Genomic DNA, 26,867 nt, shown 5'->3' with positions numbered 1-26,867 from the left:
CAAATGCTCGTATACCCATTACAGCTCATTTTTAATATGTATGTTGTTACCAAAGAATAAAAAAAAAGCCAGCCATTCACTCAATAGTGTGTGACACTGAAATCTAGCAAGTAAACGGGTTTCCTTGCATAATTTGAATATTAGGACACTGCTACGTTACATATTCATAATTCCTGCAAAGTTCTACATAATGTGATGTTGCCTGCAAAAGGGACATAGTATCTTTAATTAGCAAGTTTATCATTTATCACGTTTACAGCAGACTCTGTCAGTGTTATTTAGCTCATGTTCATGTTGCTAGTGTGTTAATCAGTTTTTTTTATGCACAATGTAGGTAGATTTAACATCCGTAAAATATCTTATTTTAGCTAATAGTCATTTCATAATACAGATTATGGTGAAATGTAACTCTTTTTGAGCTACACAAATATTCTCATTGTGCAACTTTGTATTCAAAATAGGATGGATATACTAAAGGATTAGACATAATTTAAGTGTTTCTAGTGCAAAAGGGTTGTCATGGAGTTAATGAGCACCTGAAGTGGGTACTTTTGGAAAGCCACTCTGCTACACAAAGCAATCCTTCTGTCAATTAGTGGGTATTGTTTGTTTAAAATAGTACGTGTGGCAAACGGGTGACCGTGCGTAGAAGTGAAGAAAGCAATCGAACTGTAACTGACCTACTAAGAATCTTGGAAAAAAAATTATAAGCGATTTGTAAGACGGATATAGAATTTCATGTCCATACAGGATATTCTTTACAAAATCTTTGAATCGCCATTTCTAAATTATAACTCATATTTTTTAAATAAATAAATTGATATTTGTTGGTGGCTAGCTTTTGACATCAGCGTTATTTTATTGGTGTAAGGGAAAACTTGCAGACAAAGCAAATAATGACAAATGTAATTCATAATGAGTTGATGTAAGGGGAATAAAAAAAGAGGCAACCAAAAATATAAACAAATATTCACCTTAACATAAATCAAAACTATGGGAAGGAGATAGTATAATAATTGAACATAGGTAGGGGGAGCTAGGCGGGAAAGAGAAATGAATAGTTGGCGAAGAACTGAATAAAAGATATCAAAAGTGGAATGAGAGAGAGAGAGAGAGAGAAAGAGAGAAGAGAGGGTGACACGGCATTGAATGACAGAGTTTAATAGAAGTACGCCGATTAAGAGAGAGAGAAAGAGAGAAAGAGAGAGGAAGGAAGAGAAAGAACCGTGGAAATGTTTTGGGAAAATACCTTTTGTATCCTTCAAAACTGTTTTCGCTGAGAATCTACTGAATCTGATATTGGATTGGATTCAGAGAGAGTTAAAAGAGTGAGAGAGAGAGAGAGGGAACGGGTTGAAACGAAAAACATAAAAGGTACGGGAACAATTCCGAGTTAAATGTGCAGTGCCAGTGTTATATGGAGATTAAAATAAAAAGAGGGTAGACGAATAAAACATTTTCAAAGATGACAAAGAGCCGTCAAAATACATATTCAATAGACTCAAATGATTTATAGAAGATGATTCGATATTAATAAAGACTTGTGGAAATGTGAGAGTGATTCTAAAGCATTTTCACTGAGAATCTATTTGTTGTAACTGTCCCTAAATGCATACAGCGCTCCGTGCACTTCATCAAAGGCAGGATTGAGACGATTCGTCACCCGATCTATGAAGGCCCTGAGTTTAGGTCGCCCCTCTGCTACATCTCGTCCATTTACAGTGTTCTCCATCATCTGATCCGTGAGGGTACCAAACAGAAAAAAAAAAAAATTGAATGTGGCTTGTGCTCATAAAGCATTTAAGAAATAGTAAAACAAGTACGTTTTAATAGTTAAATAGTTTACATTCGTTTTATGTCGAAATCTATAGTGAATCTTAACAATGCAATGGCCCTAAAAACAAATCTTTAGATAAAGGACAATACTACTGTTGCATGAATCTATAAACATTCACGTTACTTCATATTGTATTGACAAGATGATAATTGAAAATAGGCCATATATTACATGTACACAACATTATTTCAGTTATTATTTCTTTGCTTGTATTCCAATATTGTATATCAATACCATAATCTCCATCATACTAACCTCCGAGACGGCAAGCACGTCGGCGACAGAGATATCATCTCCAGCCAACCAATCATTATCCTGCAAGAAAGCATTCTCGAGTTTGTCTAGTTGTTTGGTCATGTTTTCTTCGTCTCTCTTCAACCTTTCCTCTGAAGCATGCTGCTTTCCTCCTGAAAAGACCGGGATAAGGACCTGTAATTGTAAAATTAAACAACTAGGCAAATGAATTTCCGATATTGTTGTATTCTCTATAAATTGTAAATAAACAATCAAGTCAAATACTAAAAAACATCTGTGTGTGTGGTGAATGTGTGGGTTTGGTGATATGAGCGTACAGATTAATCTGATCAATATGCTTATACAATTTTCAGTTAATCATGCTCTAAAGAGCTAAACTCAGAACCAAACACAAGTGTTCGTGTAATCTAATCATGCCAATCTGACATGCTTGTTTGCCCTAATCATCATTTTCTAGCATTTAAGGGGGAAATGTCGCTTAATATTAGCAATATTTGTCGTAAAATGAGGACATTAGCAAATTTGATAGTTAATCTCACCTCGCTGAAGAAGAGCCCACCGCATCCTCCTCTAGTTCCTGTATGATGAAAGGCCATGTATTCATCAACTCTGGCTCTTTTCTCCAGGTCCTTTGGATACCAGTGGTCTGGGACTAGGTCTGCATACTTTGTTGCCAAGTAACGAATAATCGCCACACTGTTTTATAATTAAAAGAACATTTTGAAGTATACATTGCATAAAATAGATGTTGATCTTAAAGGTATCCCGCGGGAAAATAATGATCATGCTCAAAGCATGTCTCTCCAAAGTGCAGCCTTGTGCCTTACAATTTTTGATGTATTAGAATTTAAACGGAAAGACAACTTATAAAATGTGAGCACAAATACCGTACAACACATTGGTAACGATGTAGTTTGTAGTATATTGTTTTTGTAATGCAGCGTTTTATTAGTTTTCATCGAGCATTAACAACAAAAAATAAACATATCCATACTTGAATTGAAATGGGGGGAGGGGAATGGGGAGAGGGGAGGGAGAGGGGGGGGGGGGGGGGGAGGGGGTGGGGGAGGGGGGAGAGGGGTAGTTAGGGATGGAAATTCTCCAGAATAACTTTTCCCAGGGATTTGATTTAGGCAACCCTGTCGGCCCTCCGGGGGGGGGGGGGGGAGGGGGGGGGGGGTCAATCAATTTATTTTAAATCCGCTGAACCTGCCAAGGCGCATGAGGGAGAGGTGAATTTTACCTTTTCGATTTAAATTTAATTTCAAATAGGGTGGAACTTAAACCCCAATTCTGTGGATCCGCAAAGTGTACCAATAAAATTGATAGAAAATATATACTGTACGGTCCGCTCGTACCTATGACAGATACATTCTTTGTTATTTCTCCCGAAAATATTATTTTACTATGCTTTATGCACTCCGAAATATCGACCCTAAATGTTATCAATGCCGGGTGAGACACTCTTCAATGCCCCCTTCCTCTATTAGCTCATTGTGAATCCGAATCATATTTCCTTATTTTGTTTGATATGTTTCGTTCTATTGCATATTATGTTTGTTAGTATTAAGTCAATTCATTAGTAGTTAAATTCATTCTTATTCGTGATGTCACGATGAAGGTTGCAAAGCAACTACACCTTATTTATTTTCTTCTTCCACCTTTAACGTGTTTGTAATATCGCGATATCTGGAGCACATGTAAAGTAAATTGGCTTAATTTTTTTTTAATGACATTCCGTGTAAACAACGCACAACATAACAATATTAACGATCTCTGGAACAAACACAAGTGAAAAACGGCTTACGTTTCCCCCATGCCAAAGTCTCCATCTTGAATGGCAGGTACTGTGCAGAGAGGAGTCATCTTCACAAACTCAGGTTACTTGTGACCTCCTGAAAATAAGCAACATAAATGAAAATGTAATCATTACAAAAATACACATATAAATAAATAAGGAAGTATATAGGTAGATAAATAAATAAGTTATAAAATAATTTAAAAAATACACATCTTGTTCAATCATGTTTGGAACAATGATTATGACACTAATAAAACACGAAACAGTATGAAATTTAATGTTCTATCGTTCCTTTTCTTGTTAAAGATAAGAATTATTACTTCACTAACTAATGTTAACGTTCCTTCAAAAAAAAAATCTTCAATGTATTTTACACTTATATATTTCAATTTTTTAAGATACGCATATTACAAAAGAAAGAAAGAAGAAAATGTGTGACCCTGTAGGGAAGCCACTTATTATACAGGTTATACTGCCACTGATGCTATTGTCGATAATGAATGTGATCGGGGACAAAATATTGCCCAACAACAAAATGAGATAGTAACGCTTTTGACAAAACCAACGAGGAGATCCTGGTGAAAATACCCATTTATAGCTGTTTTAGCTTACATTTGATTATTAAAGAATCTAAGCAAAGCCCATGAAAAGAATGTTTACCAGAACCTTAAGCCCAACCGAGCCTATACATATCTGCCGAGTCACCTACCACAGACATCCAAAAGGTAAGAAGAAAAGAAAGGGGTGAGCTAAAGGTGCCCTTCAGCTGTAAGAGCAATCTGAGATACAGAATGAGATATTAAAAACCCAAAACAGGTTGAATATTAACATATTTGGGATATTTTTTTTTTTTTTTTTTTTTTTTTTTTTACTTGTTTACAGTCCATCGTCCCACTTCAAATCTTCTTGAAATTGATTGATGAATCTTTGAAGAGGATATGGGCAATGTTGACACACCGATGTGAAAGATATCCAGCGATGTTTAGAGGGAGTGGACAGACTGACCGGTGCCTTCATACTACTAAGTACAACTTAGCATTGGTCTCACTTTAAAGTTCTCAGATGTAACTCGATTTTGAATCTTTGTAATGTTTTTGACCTGTGTTTTTAAAAATCTATTATTATCAATTTTATAAAAAACTGCTCAATTTACAGTCACACATACCCTAATTAATTCTGACGCTGTATAACATCATTACAAAATATTGTACACATGAGCTTTATTACTTTAATCTATATTATGTGTAATAATTTGATTGTAGCACATTGTTATTCATATATCCGTGAATCAGACTCGACAATTTCATTGACTTTGTAAACTTTTTTTTCTACCATTGTTATCTAATTGTTTGTGTTTGTTATTTGTATTTGAAATCCAACCTCAAGTTTGGGCTGCAATCGAAGAATAGTAAAAACTTCAGACTCTTAAACCGGGCTATACAAGCCTATAAAGCTTTATCAAACTTAATGTATTGACAATTATTTCATGCAAGCATTGTAAAGCATATTCATCACATCCCATTTACAATACCAACAGTTAATGGCCGTCATTTTGGTGTGTTATGATACTATTTTGAATCTTGATTACTGCAATTATTTTTGGTACAAAAACTTTTGAAATATGCTAAGCTGAATTATCTTAAGGACCAGACTCACCCGGCCCATTTGAAACAAGAACAAAAAACATGTTGGCTATTCATAAGAGAAAGTTTTGAAAACACATTTCTGCTCATTGAGTGCCAAGCAATACAGGCTATACTTACACACAATAACCAAAATCTCATATCCTCTTGTAAAAAAAAATTCTTTATAGTAGCACAGGGAAAAATATAGATAGATGGTGGATATGTTATATCATTATTATAACTCGAATTTACACTTTAAACTGCCGAGGGTCCTCCTCAAAAGAAGATATCCAGAGTTTAATGCCGAAATGGAGAATGGAGTGTCAAAAACCAGAAAGCAAATATACTAATAAAATATACATGATATTTGCTAATAGTCTGGAACAGAGCCAAGACGAGTTTTGAAGAAAAAAAATAGAATGGTAAACATGCGTTAACCTTTTATAAAGTGGTTGCTTTCAAAACTTGCAAAGGCATTTCGTTTCCAGACAAATAATGAATCATATAACATTTCATGCGGTATAGAATCCGCTTCATGAGATAGAAACAATCAGAAAAAAAATGTATTACATATACTAAGCATTCATTGAATATACACTCGCCATTGTAATCATAGCATATCTATTGAGACACCGGTGTACAATTTAAATCGAAGCCATTTGGTGCAGATTTAGTTGCTTTAAGAGAGGAAAGCTAGGCGAGTGTCACTTGATGGATATCAATAATTGACGTAAAATATATATATTTTTTTTCGGGTGGAAATTATGAGATAAACATAATAAATGATGCGAGGAAAAGATTGGCAAGCTTACCATCCTTCAGATTAATCGTCTCAATTTCGAACGGAATCTTGGTGTTCTTGAGGAATAAGATGAGAGCCCGGCAAGGCTGGGAGAGCAAATCAACGTAAACCTTGACAACCATGATGAATTCCTTTCGTTAGAAGTGGACCAAGAGACAATGTACCCTTCGATAATGATGATCGACCCAGAATTAACCACTCTTCAGGTAGGAGGCAATATGACGATTCAAAGACAGGTCATGTGAACGCCCGAACTTTGTCCTGTAAGTCTGGTAGGTATGACGGTGTTCTCGAAAAAAGAGGAGAGGGTTGTTTGACAACACTTTGCACCATTTTATGCATTGTACGAATGCATTAGTCCTTGTCGTTTCTGTTATCGGTGACAGCGACATCAATCTTTGAATAAAAGTGTATTTTTTTGTAAAGGGAGGCGAGAGGAGTAGGAAAAGAAGAAATGCCTCGAAACCAGAAGACAATTTTGACCTTCCTTTATCTCTAAATTTTATTCATATTATTATGTTTATTCTGATCGAAGGTCACGTTCTGCTACGGTGACACGACATTTGCTCCTGCGACAATTGCTCCGGGCTTTATTTCGTCTAAGATGTAGGGTTAGGGTTAGGGTTTCAATAGGGTTTTATGTTAGGTTTAGGGTTAGGTTTAGGGTAGGGTATAGTGTTGAATCCAGGGTTGAAGTTAGCCATTCGATTAGTGTATGAAATTTACAGCGGAGCAATTGTCGCCGGAGCAAATGTCATGGAATCTCTGCTACTACACGAAAACAAACAACAGCTAATGCCTAGTTTACATTTGGTCTGCGATTAGTCTACGGACTACGGAGCCCGTATTCTGCCCTTGCATTTTACCCCGACCCCAAACATAAAAAAATCTTCTATGTGAGCATGCCTTGAACCATAATGCATGGCCCTACAGAGGAATTTTTCCTGTTGGGGACTGGGGGGAAATGCAATGGATTATTAAAAATTTAGTGCAATTTCTTAGTTTTTGTGTTTTTGTGGGGGCGTCGACGTACCCTAGCGCCCGCTGCGTACAGTCATGATTCATTGGCTATTAAAGCAATGGCCTCGTTACTGTGAGCCCCCAGGATCAAAACCGTGTCGACGTGCTATATAAGTGCCCTTGTATGGGGCATTAATCCCCATTACTGTCAGTTATGACTTAAGGACGTAGGTCCCCTAGTTGATTAGCATAATAGCACATACATGCTTTTGCAGTCACGCAAAACAAACACTCCCCAATTATTATTCAATAAAATCTGAGAATGTATACTATTATCTAGATCTATTAGGAATACATCATTGTCAAAATCATTCAATAAATTGGGGTAAAAATAATTGTTCCACCATTATGACCAAAAGTGTATGTTGTAACATAATGATATGTAAGGTCTATCATTATTGATGAATAATAATCGGTTATAAGAACGTATGCATATCATGTGTTATCAAGTCATTTTGCAGTAGAAAGCATCTCGGTATATATGCGGCAGTTTCGATACTCCAAATTCCCTGAATTAAAGCTTTGGTAGAACAAGATAAGCCGTTATTTACAAAAAGTTTACACATATTTCTCGGTTCATTATTACATTTATTAGGTACAAAGATAACATTTTTTCGCTCATTCTCTTCATTGTACAATTATCGTCATTTTCAAGTTAAGGACTCATTTCTTCAAGTTCAAATCTTTCGTAAAAGAAAATGAAATCGCACACCAGGCAACCTGTCCAGGCTACACTTCCCAGGGGTCTGTGATAACCAACCAAGTATTTGGACAGTAAACATTATGATATTTTTTTTTTTTTTTTTTTTTTGTGGTTTACCATGTGACATAAGCGTTACTGTATAGGTGCAAAGGAAATCTTGCAGACGAAACAAAAAAACGAAAAAAGTATTTCATAATGAGTTGATGTGAGGGGAATAAAAAAGGAGGCGGGCAAAAATATAAAAACATTAAACAAAATCAAATTATGCGAAGGAGGGTGTATAAGAGTTGAAAAAAGGTAAAGAGAGCTAGGCGGGAAAGAAAAAGTGAAATGGATTTTCGGAAAATGCAACAACTTTATAGAGAGAGATGGAGGGAGAGGTAGAGAGAGAGAGAGGGAGAGAGAGAAAGAGAGGGGGAGGAGGGTGAGACGGCATTAAATGATAATAGTTTAAGAGTAGTACGGCGATTAAGAGAGAGAGAGAGAGAGAGAGAAGAGAGAGAGAGAGAGAGAGAGAGAGAGAGAGAGAGGGGAGGGGGTTGAAAGAGAGGAAGAGAAAGAGACGTGTAAATAAATATTGCCCGAAAGAGAGAGGAGATTTGTTATATGGGGAAACAAATGATTTGGGAAAATATCTTTTGTATCCTTCAAAACTGTTTTCGCTGGGAGTCTACTAAAATTGGATTGGATGTAGAGACTGAGAAGTAACGACATAGAGAGAGAGAGAGAGAAAGAGAGAAAAAGAGAGAAAGGGAGGGGAAGGGGTGAAAAAAAACACATACGAGGTATAGGAACAAATTAAGAGTTAATTGTGCAGTGCAAGTGTTAATGGAAAATTACCAAGAAAAAGAGGGTAGACGAAAAAACCATTTTCGAAGATGACAGGAAAAAAGAGCCGTAAAGAAAAACTATTCGATTGACTCAAAGGATTTATAAAGGAGGATTCAATATTAATAAAGACTTGTGGAAATTTGAGAGTCCTTCAAAAGAATTTTCACTGATAATCTATTTGTTATAGCTGTCCCTAAATGCATACAACGCTTCGTGCACTTCATCAAAGACAGGATTGAGACGATTCTTCACACGATCTATGAAGGCCCTAAGTTTAGGTCGCCCCTCTGCTACATCTCGTCCATTTACAGTGTTCTCCATGATCTGATTCGTGAGGGTAGTAAACAGAAAAAGAAAAAAAATGTGCATGTGGCTTGTGCTCATTTTCAAAGCATTTGGAATTGTAATGAAGGAATATTTTGATATTAAAATAGTTTACACTCGTTTTATTCGTCATATTTCTTAGTGAATCTTTAAACGGAGACGGCCCTAAAAACAAACCTTTAGATAAAGGGCAAATACTAATGTTGCATGAATCTATATAAATTTACGGTACTTCATATTGTATTGACAAGATGACAATTGAAAAAAGGCCATAATTTATATTACATGTACAGAACAGTATTAGAGTTATGATTTCTTTGTTTGTATTCTAGTATTGTACATCAAGTTAAAATATGTTAAATCAAATACCCTAATTGCCATCATATATACTAACCTCCGAGACGGCGAGCACGTCAGCGACAGAGATATCATCTCCAGCCAACCAATCGTTATCCTGCAAGAAAGCAGTCTCCAGCTTGTCTATTTGTTTGGTAAGGTTTTCTTCGTCTCTCTTCAACCTTTCCTCCGATGCATGCTGCTTTCCTCCAGAATATAACGGGATGAGAACCTGTAATTGTGAAATTTAACAACTAGGCAAATGAGTTTCCGATATTGTTGTATTCCATATAAAGCTGAAATAAACAATCAAGCGTGTGTCTGGTGATTTGAGTTGTGTAAATCTACTCATGATTACGTCGTAAAATGAGGCCAGTAGCAATATTTAAATAGTAAATCTCACCTCACTGATGAATATCCCACAGCATCCTCCTCTTGTTCCTGTATGGTGAAAGGCCATGTATTCATCAACTCTGGCTCTTTTCTTCAGGTCCTTTGGATACCAGTGGTCTGGGACTAGGTCTGAATACTTCGTTGCCAAGTACCGGATAATCGCCACACTAGATAACCATGAAAAACAAGTTCTTAATGATTTATATTGATATACCTTTTATCCTGCACTGATTTTCCGCGACATTACGTGTTATCAAAAGTATGTCCACTAAAAGTGCAGTGTATTGCAATTTTCGTTACAATTCATTAATGAAAACAACCAAACAAATGAAGCTGGTATTTCTTAAATATGTAGCGATGTGGTGCGCGAACACCTCGGGTACCCATACATTCCTAGATGGAGAAAGGCAACGTGAATTGCTAAAGGACGTTAGTGCCGGCCTGGGCTTCAAACCCTCAACCTTTTCATTTCATTTCAAATGACTGAACATTAATATTATATACCACGGCACCACCTTCTTTAAATCAGTTGTTCTTTATTTCCACTTTTATCAATTACTTATTTGTTCATTTGTAGGTCTTTTCTTCTTTGTGTATTCATTTGTTTTTCATAAAAAGTTCATAGTTTTCTAATATCTTGCATATTTTACTGGAATTTCAAAAATAGATAAATAAAATCCAGAGTCCACTTGAAGAATTGTTACCGGCTGACGAGGCCATCTGGCTAATAACACTGGAAAATGAACTGATTGACATCTTTTTCAATGTTGGGCTAATTCGTTTTAGGCCCTTTGTGAAAAATAACAATTTCAATACCAGTGCTATATTCTATTAATTATGAAGGGTTTGACCATGTTTATGTCGATTTTGTAATCGGTATAATCTGGTGTAGAACACCTTTATGATATTTTTTACCTGAGATAAATCCATATTTTCTTTCTTCAGAAATGTTCTTAGCTCAGATAAACGACAGTTATATCAAAATTAGAAAACAATTGGTTACCAATTCTATCTCACCCCATTTACCTTACCTATGATATTGTGCTTGCGCTTGATGTCATTTGAAAGCGTACCAATGTTGTTTTCCCGTCACCCGGATCGCCAGTAACTAATATTCTATCCATTTTTACCAACAAATATTTCATTATTTGTCCATTGTTTCATACGAAGTAATACTGTCTTATTCCATATAAAAAAACATTATATATCGCCACTCTCAGGAGGAAGGGGGGGGGGGGGTTCAAATATGTTTACTATCATTGAAATTTAGGTATCATCAGTGAATTTTTAAAACCCATTGCCAAATTTTTTTCATGTTAATTTAAAGAAAACATGAAACGCTTAATATAATAATTTCTCGAATAACAATACAGACAAGATACAAACTAAGGCAGCTTACGTTTCTCCTAAACTAAAGTCACCATCTTGAATGGCCGGCAATGTGCAGAGAGGAGTTATCTTTACAAACTCGGGTTTCTTATGATCACCTGTAAACAAAACCAAAATTATGTTGGAATTTTGTTTAGGGCACCACTAAATCAAATACATGTTCCTCTTAAGGGTCAACGTTTATTTTTCCTGCCGATTACTGTGAAGGATAATTTCAAATGTCATAAAATATGTACATGGTACCTTCTCAACTGTCATGGCTGCTATATCGCTATTTACACTTTACGTATACTATTAAGGGAATCATTACAATTCAAAGTACAAAAAAAATATATATATAAAGTTTGTCAATCCGGTTAACCGGACCTGAATCAACTAAAACCCTCAGAGGAACAGGTAAAGAATATTTCGAAGTACACAACAAATATTAACGATTTTTTATGTAGGCACATAGGGTACTTGAAAAAAAATATCACTTGCATATTTTGCTTGTTTACCTACAACTGTACCACTTCAAATATAAAGGTTAATGATATTTCAAAATAGGAAGAGGGGAAGGCAAATAATGGCACGATAGATAGTAGGCTTAGCAAAGGTCGAGGAGACAGGGCCACGTGCCTTCACATTTCCCATTATAAGATAGTGTCCTTCTCATGACTTATCTTAATACTAGATCGCCTTATTCTTCACATATAGTGCCCCTTAAAAGAAAAGAAGAATTAAATGATGGCAACACCAAAGGAAAACCAGTAAGGAAATTCATAAAAGATATAAAAAGAAATCTTGGAAAATAATGTAATAAATTATTGCTTATTTCTTGAAAAATATAGATGCAATACCAAATATTAAATTACCCCACCCCTAAATTTGCCAATTAAGACGGAAGTTAGAGAGAAGAGTAGGTGCTGTCATTGTTGTAATGGGTCAAAACAGACACAAATACTTTCAAAAAAATAAAACCCGGTAAATTTCAATAGCCTTGCCCATCACCGACTGAAATGTGTGAAGGTTACACTGACGCATCGGACATAGTTAAAGAACATGATTTCCATTGGATATACAGTAAGGATCTGAAATTACCATTCAGTTGATTTCTTGAATGTCTTTGCAATTGTGTATTGAGTGGACACATAACATGTTTATCAGTTAAAATGCTTTGTATTCTATTAATTCAAAGTTGAAATAATTGATACAAATCAATACTTGTTTCCTGATAAGGAAATAACAAAAAACATGTAACATATAACATGTTTAAGAGAACCCAAGTTGAATCATGATTTAACCTTTGCTGGAATAAATTGGTATCTTCAAGACGAAATTTGTTTGGATTATGGTTATCTAATGAATATACAAAAGAAAATATAAAACACGAAAAATCACGATATATATAGAAAAGAGAATTTCGAAGCTTACCAGTTCTCAGATTAATCGTTTCAATTTCAAAAGGGATTTTGGTATTTTTGAGAAAGATGATGAGTGCACGGCAAGGCTGTGAGCGAAGATCGACGTAAACCTTGAGCAACATGATGAATCTTGATCGTCAGAACAGAATTTAAGACTGTGTGTTCGTCGACAACGAAGATCAGAACAGAAGTGAATGGACTCAAAGCTGAATGCATTATATTGCAGTCCAAAGTTTATATATGGCGTAAATTGAATTGTCATGTAGGTATGATAGGGGTGTTCCTTTTTTTAAAGAAGGGGTTCGTGAAGGACATTCCTCCTTAAGCTACATATTGCATGACTTGATCAGAGATGCTCTTTTTGAGGTCGTAATTTAATGATTTAGAGAGAAAGTACCCGTTCCTTGTGATGGGTTAAGCGATGTTAATGTTAAAATCTGAACGTGTAAAAATTCGTCGCAAGAACTCATTTAGAGCGCTTGCTCCTGTTTTGACTAATTGACCTTTATACATTTTTGTTTTATTTGTCCGAATTTATTTGTTGAGATCAAAGGTCGGTTCTAGATAATACAATAATTTGAAGAGCACTGCCAATGATTGTGTAAAGATAGTGTTTGTCAGTGATTGACTTTAGACCCTGAATGGTGATGCCTCGGAATAGCGAACCTTCGGAAAAACTATATGTAGGCCCTTGGTCTACCTTTTCCCACTGTTTGCCAACAGTTTCATCATGTAAACGTCAAGAACGTCTAGAGCTAGGTCTTTATTTTTTCAACATCTGATAACTGCGCCCAACTTTCTCTCTTCATTTCGATTTTGTCTGAAATTGTCGATTCTTAACGAGTCTTAAATTAATATAAGATATTTATTCTCAGTTTTGAAGTACATGTACAACTGTACAATATGTTTGCACTAGGCTCTTTCCACCATCAAGCCCCACCCATGCCCACACACACGCAAGCACACACACACTTAATCTTCCTTCACTCTCTGTTTTACTCCCCTCTTCTTTTCTATCTAATTTTCTTTCTCCTTTTTGAATTTGTTTACAGTCATCGTCAATTTATATTGTTTGTATTTTATCTTATCAAAAATTGATATCACTGTTCATGTTTACTTTACAACTTTTAGGAGTCAATGATAACTAGCCAAGCATTTAGACGGATAACATAATGATATATTTGCAAGTTCAATAGTTTATTAACATGTTTAGTATTCATATGTTCATATTATATAACCTGTTTGTGATATAATGACTACATTATTTACGGGAGGGAGTTCTAATATCCGTATATATTTTGTATTTCTTTCTCGAGCGACCAATCATTTCATTCCCAAATTTCCGTCGAATTCAAAGACGTTTGTCCATGGACACCTTAGGATGTTTTGATAATCTTTTTAAAGTCGCTGGGTTGAATATGAGGATTGAGCGAACTAAAATGTTAATTTTCATGCAGCCCTTAGTCTTGAAAAGTGAAAATTAAATAAATTGTTTTAAAATTACATTAGAAATTTCTAGAAACTTAAATGCTAACGTTTTCTAAAATGGAATGTGACATTGAAAAAGTAAGGGTCAACATTTTACCTCAGGTTTTGTTTTTTGTGAGGTGGAGTGGTCTTGTGGATAAGCCAGCGGAGTGTGGATCATTTGGTTCGTGTTTCAAATCCGCAGTCACTACATTATTTGACGAGACAAGAATCTGCATTTGCCACCCAGGTATAGGAAATGGGTACCTGGTAGGAATTTATTCTTTGAATTCTTGTATTGCCTGAGGGCCTTGAGCATCCTTTGGGATGGATATGCGGGCAATATAAATGTAGCAATTATTATAATTTCTTGAAACCAACATTTGCAGACGGATATAAACACGGAAATTATTTCATTACGACTTGATATGAAGAACAAATAAGACCCCAACATATATATATATATATATATATATATATATATATATATATATATATATATATATAGGATCTTCATCTGGTGTTGTTAGTCTTCGTTTGACGAAGAGGTACCGTGATCGTGGTTAAGAGGTATGGAAAGCTTAGCTGTAGGTAAAGAAATAGTCGGCGAATAGCTGAAATATTGATTTTAAAATCGGATTGGATGTTCGGAAACGTAAAACGCTGGAGAGAGACAGAGAGAGAGAGAGAGAGAGAGAGAGAGAATGGGCGAGGGGGGGGGGGGGAGATGGGAGAGGGATGGAAACGTAACACTTTAAGGAAATTTAGAAATTAAAAGAGTATAAATTTAAACAACATTTTAAAGCTAAATAGACTCAAAGGATTGAGAAGATAAACCGATATTAAAAACTGTTGAAAATGTAAGACTCCGTCAAAAGCATTTCCACGGAGAATCTATTTGTTGTAGCTGTCCCTCCACGCATACATGAATTCGTGGACTTAATCAAAGACAGGATTGAGACGATTCTTTACACGATCTACAAAGGCCCTGAGTTTAGGTCGTCCCTCTGTGACGTCCCGTCCATTCACAGTGTTTTGCATCATCTAATCCGTCAGAAGAGCAAAAAAAATACATATTTTAATAAGGCCTTTGCTCGTTTGAAAGCATTAGGAATAGTTAAGAAAGAATAGTTAGGAAGGAATGGTAAAGAAGGAATTTTTTGATATGAAAAGTTACGTCGTACTTGTCGCATCCTTCATAGCCTTGATACAAAATGATATTTAGTTCCTTTTCCATTATCCTGATATATAATTGTATTATTTTTCAATAAGATTTATTTTGCAACGACTGTAAACATTTACCGAAATAGTTTTAGATAATTTTGATGCAATTATATTCTAGGTTATGGAAAACATTTACTAATGCAGGCCCATGAAAAACCATATAACAACAAGTTTTGCTGGGAAAAAAATTAATCTCCGTTTGTTCCAGGATTCATTTCTTGGATTTTCTGTTAATGTTAGCTTCTTAGTTTATCGTAAAAAAGGGAATATGGAGCTATATACACTAAGAAAATATGATATTCATCTTTAAATAAAAAGCAAAAAGAAATTGTTCAGTTAATCCTTCCGAAGTATAGGTGGGCCGATTACTAACAACACAACCATCAAAACTAATATTGCATGACTCTATATACTTCGCATTGGTACATGTTATATTGACGAGATGATGCTGGGAAAAGGTGATTACTATGATTACAAAAGTAAGGGATACGAATATTAAGTTCTAATCTATCTATATCTAAATTAATTTTTAGCTATGATTTCTTCGTGTATATTCTACATGGAGTTAATGAAATAGCATCACGTCAATGTTCCTTACCTCGGGAACAGCGAGCACGTCAGCGACAGATATATCATCTCCAGCCAACCAATCATTATCCTGCAAGAAAGCATTCTCGAGCTTGTCTAGTTGTTTGGTTAGGTTTTCCGTGTCTGTCTTCAACCTTTCCTCCGATGCGTGCTGCTTTCCTCCGGTGAACAACGGAATGCCGACCTAGAAGGACGCAAATGACTTGGTTATATCGCCTTAGGTGAGAGTCAAGAAGCCCGTTTAGTTTAAAAAAAAAATCATTTGGTTGTCCTCGCGCCCGCTTGTTTTTTTTATTATTTTTTAAAAATTTGTATTATTATTATTTTTTAAAATTTTATTTATTTATTTATTTTTGTTTTGTTGGGGGGGGGGGAGGGGGGAAGCAATCTCAAATGCCAAACATACTATTTATGAATTTACAAGGATCAAAATGCGTCCCGTTGCCAGTTTCGTCTTTTTAGTACGCAATTCTGTATTTATTAAACTTTCTATGTCAAAATGCCGTTCATTCAAATCAGGTCCTAAGCATTCTTAGATTAATTTTAAGCCCATCTGTACTAGTTTACAGGAGGGATTAGACCACCCTGCAAAGTCACTGGACAGGTGGTTATCTCATCAAATCAGCTCTCAGTTAACAAAATATAAAGAGGATCATGGGGGACCAATGGTCACTGATTAGGCATTGTTTGCTATATAGAGGGCGCAAGTAGCTATAAGTAGTACAATGGAGATTTAAAAGGTGCTATATTTCAAAGCCAAAAATCCTTTTTTTTTTGTGTTGGCCTTGATATTCATTGTACATTAAACTAATCTTTTACCATATAAAAGTTTTTTTTATAGACTTTGTTTGTTTAAAAGCTTGACATCCCATTTTTTTCTTAAATGCCTTTTGGAAAAAAAAGAGAAGAAAAAGAAAATCTGCCCGCCCGCCCCTACTCTAAAAAAGCAATCGAGCACAACCAAATGATTTTTTTGGGCCTAACTTCATGCAATCGCCCCATAAGGAAAAGTTATCAATACAAATGTCCCTTACCCTAATATTTTAAGACTGGCACTGGGTATTTCTTGATGGGACATCTAATTCGCTTAGCGTGAGACATGTACACCCATTTATGGTATCGAGTTATGATACACTGCACAAGGAAAACTGCCGACCATACCCCTTCAAAGAGTTACATCCAGAAACAGACCAATGTGTTGGTATGGTATTTTTGGGTCCTGAGATAGAATTATGAATTCGACTCGTGTAAATTTAGGCATAAACTGCGGAGCGATGTGGTGGAAACAACAAAGAACAAATGTTGATTCTAAATTTCATTTCATAAATACCGCAAACAACCATATTTTTGTATTTTGCTTCAACGCCAATTTCCTTTTGAGATCACGGTGGTTTAGAATCAATTGCTTCTTAGTACGTATTTTATTAAATATCGTTTGTAGAGTTTATTAATCCCTGGTAATAATTATACCAAACATAATGCCTGAAAGGGTGTGACTGATTTCTAGAAATTAAAAAAGAGAATAAAGCAGCTTACGTTTCCCCCATGCTGAAATCCCCATCTTCAATAGCAGGTGCTGTCCGCAGAGAAGTCACTTTTCCATAGTCGGGTTTCTTATGATCACCTGAGAACAGAGCAAAATAACAATTCATGTACTACTACTACTAGTAGTAGGAGTAATAGTAGTGGAAGTAGTAGTAGTAGTATTAGTAGTAGTAGTAATAGTTGTTATTATAGTAGAACTAGCAGTAATGGTAGTAGTGGTGTAGTAGAGGTGTCGTGGCCGAGTGGAGTCCCGCCGCGACACTCATGTCCTTTGGCAAGATATTAATCTACATTTGCCACACTCGAACCAGGCGAGGTCAATGGGTACCTGGTAGGATTATTCCTTGAAATGCACTGTGCGCTGATCAGTAGGGGTAGTCGTAGTGGTAGTGATAGTAGTAGTAGTAGTAGTAGTAGTAGTAGTAGTAGTAGTAGTAGTTGGAGTAGTAGAAATAGTAGTAGTAGTAGTAGTAGTAGTAGCAATACTAGTAGTAGTAGTAGTAGTAGACTTTATCCACTCATGTACATTTGATGACTTCTAACGCGGTCCACTGGCTCGAATTCCTCAGTACATACGGATGGTATTGTCCTTCTCACGATTGAAATTCAATCAAATACTGACATGTTTATGTTTACTCTTTGATTCACCCAGAGTGCCTTTTTAAACGGCCCATGTCTCCCAATAAAAGAAGGGAAAAAAGTCGCCTGATGGCGTCTTGAAAGAAGGGCGAAATTCGGCAAAGAAACAAACCAACAAACAAACAGAAGAAAACAAAAACATTAAAAAATAGATTTTACATCGAATCGATAGTATACAGGGTACAGAGAATCCATGATTGTATTCGCATGTGATTAAAAATACTCGATCAATCTTAACCCCCCCCCCCCCCCACAAAAAGAGAAATAAAAAATAAATGAATAAATAAATGAATACAAACAAAAATAAGTTAAAGACATTACTATGTTTGCAAGGAATACCCCGAATATAAAACCCAAAGATATTATGTTTATCATTAAACATGTACTGTAAAACTTTTGTATGCAATTATATTTTTCAAGAAAGAAATGATATTAAAACACATACTGGTATTAAATCAATCGTCACTATCAAAGAACCAAAACATAAAAACATATCAAACAGGTAGAGAAAATATTGAGTTGAATCGTCGTATAACGTGAGAATAACAAACAAAATCGTTTTTGCAAATATTTTAGTCTAAAAGAAAAAGAAAAAATCCTCGAGATATCATAAAATGAATCTGCTACGAAATAAACTTTTAGCGCTTACCTTTTACCAGGTCTATGTTTTCAATCTCGAAAGGAATCTTGGTGTTTTTCAGGAAGATGACGAGAGAACGGCTAGGCTGCGTTCGAAAATCAACGTAAACCTTGACAACCATGATGAAACTTTAATACTTTATCGTCAGAAGAGGACCCGGAGATAATGTGTCCTTCAGCAATACAGATCAAGACAAGGGTGACTGATCTTCTATAGGGTGGACGACGTGGACTATGATGGTTAAGGTGAATTTACTGTCAGAAAAGTTAGACATTATTTGTTTCCTAGGACGAATTATATCATCATCAGCGAACTAATCATGTAAACTTAAAGAAAATTCTGAATGAAAGGGTGATTTTCTTAAAACACAAGAAAGACAAAATACAAAATATACCAGTTTACCTATTTCCAATGCCAACTCACAATCTCGGAACATATATGACTTGCATATTTTGCTTGTTTACATACCATTGTACAACTTCAAATATGGATTATAATGATCGTTCAAACAGGAAGAGGGAAGGCAAATATTACTATATATGATAGATAGTAAGCTTGGCGAAGGTCGAGGAGACAGGTGTGTGTACTGTGCAAGTGAATTTTTACAGACGTGTATCAATCACAAAAGAAGTGAATTTTTACAGACGTGTATCAATCACAAAAGACTGTTTCTAGGGACGGACCTTTGACGTCAGCATCTGAAAGACGTGACTCAGTTTCGAACCGGGTCAGCCTGAGCCAGTTTGTAGGCGAAGACAGGGAGCTGACCAAATGAACATGCCGCTAGACCAACTCACGTCTCACAGTTGCATAGTGCCAATGCGAGGGTAATACAAGTGTAGAAATTCGAAAAGGAAGAAAAATGAGAAAAGTAAGAAAACCATGAAATAAATTATCACTTTATTCATTGACAAATCTAGATTTAACTCCAATATCAGAATAAATTATTATGTTGGAACCGGTCGAAGCACGAACGCAAATACTTTCGAAAAATCAACCCAGGAAATTTCAAATTATCTAATGCATATACAAAATAAAATATAAAACACGAAAAATCACGATATATATCCGTTAGAAAATAGAATTTCGAAGCTTACCAGTTCTCAGATTAATCGTTTCAATTTCAAAAGGGATTTTGGTATTTTTTGAGAAAGATGACGAGTGCACGGCAAGGCTGTGAGCGAAGATCGACGTAAACCTTGAGCACCATGATGAATCTTGATCGTCAGAACAGAATATAAGACTGTGTGTTCGTCGACAACGAAGATCAGAACAGAAGTGAATGGACTCAAAGCTGAATGCATTATATTGTAGTCCAAAGTTTATATATAGCGTAAATTGAATTGTCATGCAGGTATGATAGGGGTGTTCCTTTTTTTTTTTTTTTAAAGAAGGGGTTCGTGAAGGACATTCCTCCTTAAGCTACATATTGCATGACTTGATCAGAGATGCTCTTTTTGAGGTCGTAATTTAATGATTTAGAGAGAAAGTACCCGTTCCTTGTGATGGGTTAAGCGATGTTAATGTTAAAAACTGAACGTGTAAAAGTTCGTCGCAAGAACTCATAAGAGCGCTTGCTCCTGTTCTGGCTGATTGACCTTTATACATTTTTGTTTTGTTTGTCCAAATTTATTTGTTGAGATCAAAGGTCGGTTCTAGATAATACAATATTTTGAAGAGCACTGCCAATGATTGTTTAAAGATAGTGTTTGCCAGTGATCGACTTTAGACCCTGAATCGTAATGCCTCGGAATAGCGAACCTTTGAAAAAACTATATGTAGGCCCTTGGTCTACCTCTTCCACTGTTTGCCAACATTTTCATCATGTTAACGTCAAGTAAGTCTAGAGCTCGGTCTCTATTTTTTAACATCTGATTACTACTCCCTGATTTCTCTCTTCATTTCGGTTTTGTCTGTAAGTGTTAATTCTTAACGAATCTTAAATTAATATAAGATATTCACTTTCGGTTTTCGAGTAAATATCAAACTTTACAATATGTTTGCACTAGGTTCTTTCCACCATCAAGTCCCATCCACACCCACACACACGCACACACTTTTTTCAATAGTTTTTTTTGTATTGATTCAAAACAATACAAATCAATCTAAGAAATTAAATACAGTTGTTTTTCATCTTGACATGAACTCAAAACATTTTCATTACAATACATTGTACGATTGATATGAAACGAAAAAAATGAAATCAGTTGTAACAGAGAAAACAGGTACACAAACACACACCCACACAGACACACGCACGCGCGCACACACACACACACACACACGCATACACACACACACCAACACACATTCTCGTTTTTACCTCGCTCTACCTTTCTGTTTCATCTTCAACCTCTATTCATTCATTGTCACATTTCTGTATCTGACATTTATTGCTTGTTATTTTCTCATTAACATAAATTGATTTCCAACGTGCTACTGTTTACGCTTACAACAAACTTCTAAGGAGGCAATGATAACAAGACAAACATATAGACAGATAACACATTGATTGATTTGCAAGTTCAACAGTTTATTAACATGTTTAGTATTAATCATGTTTTTATTAGACAAGTATAGGTAGTTCTAATATATGGAGACATATTTTCTTCCAGCGAACAATCCCTATATTCCCAAATGTTCGGTCGAACTTCAAGACATTCGTTCATGGACATGTTATGATATTTAGATAATCTGTTTAAAATTGCTAGGTTGAATGTGAGGATTAGGCAAATAGATAATAGTTTAAGAGTAGTAGGGCGATTAAGAACAAAGGAGAGAGAGAGAGAGAATGAGAGAGAGAGAGAGAGAGAGAGAGAGAGAGAGAGAGAAAGAGAGAGAGAGAGAGAGAGAGAAAGACGTGTAATTGATCATTACCCGAAAGATAAAAGAGAGATGAGATTTGGAAAGAAAACGTTTGGGGAAAACATTTGTTTGTAACCTCTAAAACCGTGTTCGCTGAGATCCTACTAAAATTGGATAACATTTTCGGAAAACGTTCACAACTTTAGAAAGAGATAGACGGAGAGTGAGGGAGGCGGGGGGGGGGGGGGTAACAAAAACAATTAAAGGAATAAGAGAAAATTAAAAGATAATAGTGCAGATCAAGTGTGATATAGTGATTAAAAAGACGAATAGGGGAGATGAAGAAAGTAAAAACAAGAGTTGAGGAAATGAGAAACATTTCGATAGACTCGAATAGGTTTGAGTAGATGATTCGATATTAAAGACTCTTGTGAATATGAGGTTCATTCTAAGGCAAATTCACTATGAATCTACTTGTTGTAGCTATCTCTCCATGCATACAAGGCTTTATGGACTTCATCAAAAGTAGGGTTGAGACGATTCTTCACACGATCTACGAAGGCCCTGAGTTTAGGTCGCCCTTCTGTGACATCTCGTCCCTTTATTGTATTCTGCATCATCTGATCGGTGAGATGAGTAAAAAGACAAATATTTTAATATGTGACCTTTGCTCGTTTAAAAGTATGATGAATATCAACAAAAGGAATGATTTGACACTTATGTGACGCATAGTTCATTCCCTAAATTTTGAATTAACTTTCGTTTTTTTTTATAACGAAAACACATTGGTAGCATTGTCGAGATAATTTTGTTTTCAGTTTGCAAAAAATATTTGCTTTGACTGTCAGATTGACAAAAATATGGCAATAACATTTCATTGTAGTTATATTTTTGAAATACAAAACAACTTGATATGATACACGCCCATATCCTAAACAATATTTCTGATATGTCATTACATATAGAACCAGGAATGAAAGTTCTGAGTAATCTGTTTATTCCCGGATGTACAGTTAACATTCGTTCTATAACGAATTCCTCAATACATCTCAGAAATTAAGATGGCCCTATATAGGAATTAACAGAATAAAACATCCTACTTTAAATAAAAAGCAAATCCTAAATGTTGCATGAATCTACATCAGTGAATTTGAGTTAATTCATATTGTAATGAAAAGGTGACACTGGAAATTATCACGTAGTCATGTACACAACATAATTTCAGTTGATTATGATTTCTTCGTTTACATTCTAAGTTAAATCAAATACCATAACTTCCATCAAACTTACCTCCGAGACGGCGAGCACGTCAGCGACAGAGATATCATCTCCAGCCAACCAATCATTATCCTGCAAGAAAGCCGTCTCCAGCTTGTCTAGTTGTTTGGTTAGGTTTTCCTCGTCTCTCTTCATCCTTTCTTCTGATGCGTGCTGCTTTCCTCCGGACCACAACGGGATGAGAACCTGTAATTGTGAAATTTAACAACTAGGCAAATGAATTTCCGATATTGTTGTATTCCATTTACACATAAAATAAACAATCAAGTATGGGTCTGGTGATATTAGTGTATAATCATCTTTTTATGATGACATCACTATGTCGTAAAATGAGGCCGGTAGCAATACTAGATAGTAAATCTCACCTCACTGATATGCATCCCACCGCATCCTCCTCTAGTTCCTGTATGATGAAAGGACATGTATTCATCAACTCTGGCTCTTTTCTTCAGGTCCTTCGGGTACCAGTGGTCTGGGACCAAATCTGCATACTTCGTTGCCAAGTACCGAATTATCGCCACACTAGAAAACCATGAAAGACAAATTCTTAATGATTTATATTGACATACTTTTTATGTTGAGCATTAATCCTGCAGTGATTTTTCCGCGGCACTACGTGTTATCAAAAGTATGTCCCCTATTAAAAAGTGCGTGTAATGCAATTTTCGTTAAATTTCAATAACGAAAACAAACAAATTAGGCTGATAAAGCTGGTATTTCTCATATATGCAGCGATATGGTCTGGGCTTCGAACCCTCAACCTTTTCCTTTCAATTCAAATGACTTCACATTTATATTATTTACCACGGCACCACCTTCGAGTCAGTTGTTCCCACTTATTATTTCCCACTTTTAACAATTACTTATTTTGTGTAGCGACCTCTGCAACATAACTCAACTATCCCTTTAACTATGGTATTGTGCTTGCACTCAATGGTAATTCTAAACGGGTAACTAATATCCTATCCATTTTTACTAACAAATATGTATTAATTGTTCCATACGAAGTAATACTGTCTTATTCCATATGGAATCATTGATTTTTAGCTATCATCAGAAAATATGAAATGGTTAATATAATAATTTCTCGAAAAACAACACAGACAAAATACAAACTAAGGCAGCTTACGTTTCCCCCATGCCAAAGTCATCATCTTGAATGGCCGGCACTGCGCAGAGAGGAGTGATCTTCACAAACTCGGGTTTCTTATGATCACCTGTAAGAAAGGCAAACTGATTGATTAAGGGTTCATCAGACTCTCTGTTTAAATTATTTTGGGAACATTTTTAAAGGGCACCACTAAACAAAAACATGTTATAAACTATGTACCTGGTACCTTCCTACCTGTCATGACTGTTATGTCGCTATTTATACTTTACGGACACTTAGATAATAATAATAATAATTATAATTCAAATTACAACAACAACAACTGCAAAAAGCACCTTGACGATGTTTTCAAAGTAATACAGTTTGTCTACCCACCCGGTAAACCGGACTGCATCAACTAAAACCATCAAAGGAACAGGTAAAGCATATTTCGCAGTACACAACAAATATTAACGATTTGATGCAGGCACAAAGGGTACTTCGAAACAAATATGACCTGCATATTTTGCATGTTTACCTACCACTGTACCAATTATAATATGGATTATAATGATCGTTCAAAACAGGAAGAGGCCTCAGGGGAAGGCAAATATTGGTACGATGGATAGTAAGCTTGGCGAAGGTCGAGGATACAGGGCCACGTGCCTTCACATTTTCACTCGTAATAAGTGTCCTCCCCATTAATACCTATCTTAATACTAGATCGCTTTATTCTTCACCTATAGTGCCCCTTTGCAAAAAGGAAGAATTAAGTGGTGGCAACACAAGGGAAATACTTTATTGTTTATTTTGTGACAAATATAGATGCAATGCCAAATATCAAATTATCCCACCCCTGAATTGTGCAAGTGAGACGGAAGTTAATAGTGAGAAGATTATGTAAATGTGCTTAAAAATGCCATTGCTGTAATGGGTCGAAACACATTCGCAAATACTTTCAGAAAAATAAAACCCTGGCCCATCACCAACTGAAATGTGTTAACGTTACAATGATGCATTGGACATGTTTAAAGAACATGATTTCCATGGGATATGTAAGATTGGTGGTTATTTTACCTGACTGACGAGGGACCTGGTAATGAGGATTAATGCCGTACCAAAGGGCAATAGCGCATCGACTTGGTTTCGAACCCGGGTCACCGGAATACGAGACCACTGCTCTACCGACTGAGCTATCGCGCCTCCTATCGCGATATCCAGTAACGATCTAAAATTACAATTCACTTCTTTTCTTAAATTTATTTGCGGTTGCGTATTGAGTGAAAACATAACATGTTCATCAGGTGAAATGCATTGTATTCTATTATTTTAACGTTAACATTTATTTATACACATCAATCTTGTTTTTTGACAAGAAAATAATAAAACATGTAACATATAACATGTTTGAGAAACCCAGGTTGAATCATTATTTAACATTTGCTGGAATAGATTGGTATCTTCAAAGAAAGATGTTAAAGGGCCATTCTGATCAAAACGGGCTTAGAAAATGAAAAAGAGACATTCAGAAGAATTGTTGACGGAGATTTTTTTGTATAGAAATCATCAATAATTCTAGAATCTAGCTTTAAAAATGACGACTCAGAAAGGTAAGAAAAAATGCCCAGTTTCGAAGCTGTATTGCGCAATAGCATATGACATCACTGCAGGAGACAACATCGGCATTATACTCAACATAACACAGCACTTGAAAGAAGATACTCTACTATAACTTAGTCAAGTACGGATCCAGGGGAGGGGGGCGAGCGGGCCTTGACCCCCCCCCCCCCCCCGCAAAGAGAGAGAGAGAGAGAGAGAGGTTAAAGAAGAGAGAGGGAAAGAGGAGAGAAAGGGAAAGAAAGAAGATGAAGAAGAAAAAGGGGAAAAAAGAAGGAGACGGGGGGAGGGGGCGAAAGGGCCAGCTGTTACCCCCCCCCCCCCCCAATCAAAAATTAAGAGAGAAGGAAGGGAAGGAAAAGAAAAAAGGAAAAGAGGATATAAGGAAGGAAAAAGAAGAAGGAAAGAAAAGAAGGGGGATATCAGTTACAATTTTCCCGCCAACAAGTTGAAGTTTTTTTTTTGGCCCCCCCCCCCCAAAAAAAAAAAAAAGATGGGGGGGGAGGGAGGGAAAGGGAAAGAGGAGAGCTAAAAGGGAACCAAAAGGAGAAAGAAGAAAAGAAAAGGGTGAAAAGAAAGGGAGAACTGTTGCGATTAATCCCGCCACCAACGTGCGGATCGAGGGTGGGGGGCGAAAGGCTCTTGCCTTCCACAGCAAACCTAAAAGAGATAGAAAGAAACGAAGGGAAATTAAAAGAGGAGAGAAAGGGAAAGAAAAAAAAAGAGAAAGAAGAAAGGTATGAGAGATCAGTTGCGATTTTTCCCGCCAACAAGATGTGGATCGGAGGGGGGGGGGGGGGGGCGGGGAGGGCAACTGGCGTACTGATGGGGGAGAGGGAGGGGGCTTGGAGGGGGGATGACAGATTCCCCCAAATATAATTCAGACGTGGTTTATTTCTTATTCGTTACCGGTGATGTACAAATGTTGCTGAAATAGCATAATTTTCCGCGATTTTTCCTAAATCTTTAATTAGGTGATACGTAACGAAGTCAACGTATCACCTTTTGATTTCGTCAAGATTTTTCTTTATTATTATTATTATTATTATTAGGTGATACGTAACGAAGTCTACGTATCACCTTTTGATTTCGTCAAGATTTTTATTATTTATTATTATTTTTTATTTATTTATTTATTATTATTCTTCCTCGAATTTGTTCGCAGGATATCTCAAGACTGAATGAAGCCATTGTCATGAATCTTTCAATGATGATAGATCTTAGTCGAACTTAGAACTGCGTGAATTTTCAAAGA

At 36.0% G+C, this 26,867-nt stretch overlaps 3 protein-coding genes and 1 pseudogene across 3 annotated transcripts in view; all 4 read right to left on the bottom strand.

Annotated features, from left to right (window-relative positions):
* Positions 1-199: 199 nt before the first annotated feature.
* Positions 200-6,542, bottom strand: LOC115926744 (annotated as a pseudogene).
* Positions 6,543-8,832: 2,290 nt separating this feature from the next.
* On the bottom strand, positions 8,833-12,935 carry LOC100893229 (glutathione S-transferase theta-1). Its single transcript, XM_003730133.3, has 5 exons — positions 12,730-12,935; positions 11,327-11,414; positions 9,938-10,094; positions 9,593-9,766; positions 8,833-9,198 (listed from the first exon to the last, which is right to left on the bottom strand). The coding sequence occupies exons 1-5, from the start codon at positions 12,839-12,841 to the stop codon at positions 9,049-9,051; spliced, it is 681 nt and encodes a 226-aa protein (XP_003730181.2). The 5' UTR covers positions 12,842-12,935; the 3' UTR covers positions 8,833-9,048.
* A 2,065-nt stretch (positions 12,936-15,000) lies between these two features.
* Positions 15,001-18,943, bottom strand: LOC100888690 (glutathione S-transferase theta-1-like). The gene is made up of 3 exons (XM_030991124.1): positions 18,839-18,943; positions 16,009-16,182; positions 15,001-15,230 (listed from the first exon to the last, which is right to left on the bottom strand). Exons 1-3 carry the CDS (start codon positions 18,941-18,943, stop codon positions 15,126-15,128), a joined length of 384 nt encoding a protein of 127 aa, XP_030846984.1. The 3' UTR covers positions 15,001-15,125.
* Positions 18,944-21,334: 2,391 nt separating this feature from the next.
* Positions 21,335-26,867, bottom strand: part of LOC589776 (glutathione S-transferase theta-1) — a 56,521-nt gene continuing 50,988 nt past the window's right edge. The window contains exons 2-5 of the mRNA XM_030991123.1: positions 24,035-24,122; positions 23,271-23,427; positions 22,918-23,091; positions 21,335-22,247 (exon numbers count right to left, since the gene is read on the bottom strand). Of these exons, the coding sequence (XP_030846983.1) occupies positions 22,098-22,247; positions 22,918-23,091; positions 23,271-23,427; positions 24,035-24,122 (569 nt within the window). The 3' untranslated portion in view covers positions 21,335-22,097. The remainder of the gene's footprint in view (positions 22,248-22,917; positions 23,092-23,270; positions 23,428-24,034; positions 24,123-26,867) is intronic.

Source organism: Strongylocentrotus purpuratus, unplaced genomic scaffold, assembly GCF_000002235.5.
Source record: "Strongylocentrotus purpuratus isolate Spur 01 unplaced genomic scaffold, Spur_5.0 spur5_scaffold_2, whole genome shotgun sequence".
NCBI lineage: Eukaryota > Metazoa > Echinodermata > Echinoidea > Camarodonta > Strongylocentrotidae > Strongylocentrotus > Strongylocentrotus purpuratus.
The sequence above is the reverse complement of the archived record's forward strand: the minus strand, read 5'-3'. Positions and strand labels throughout refer to the sequence as shown.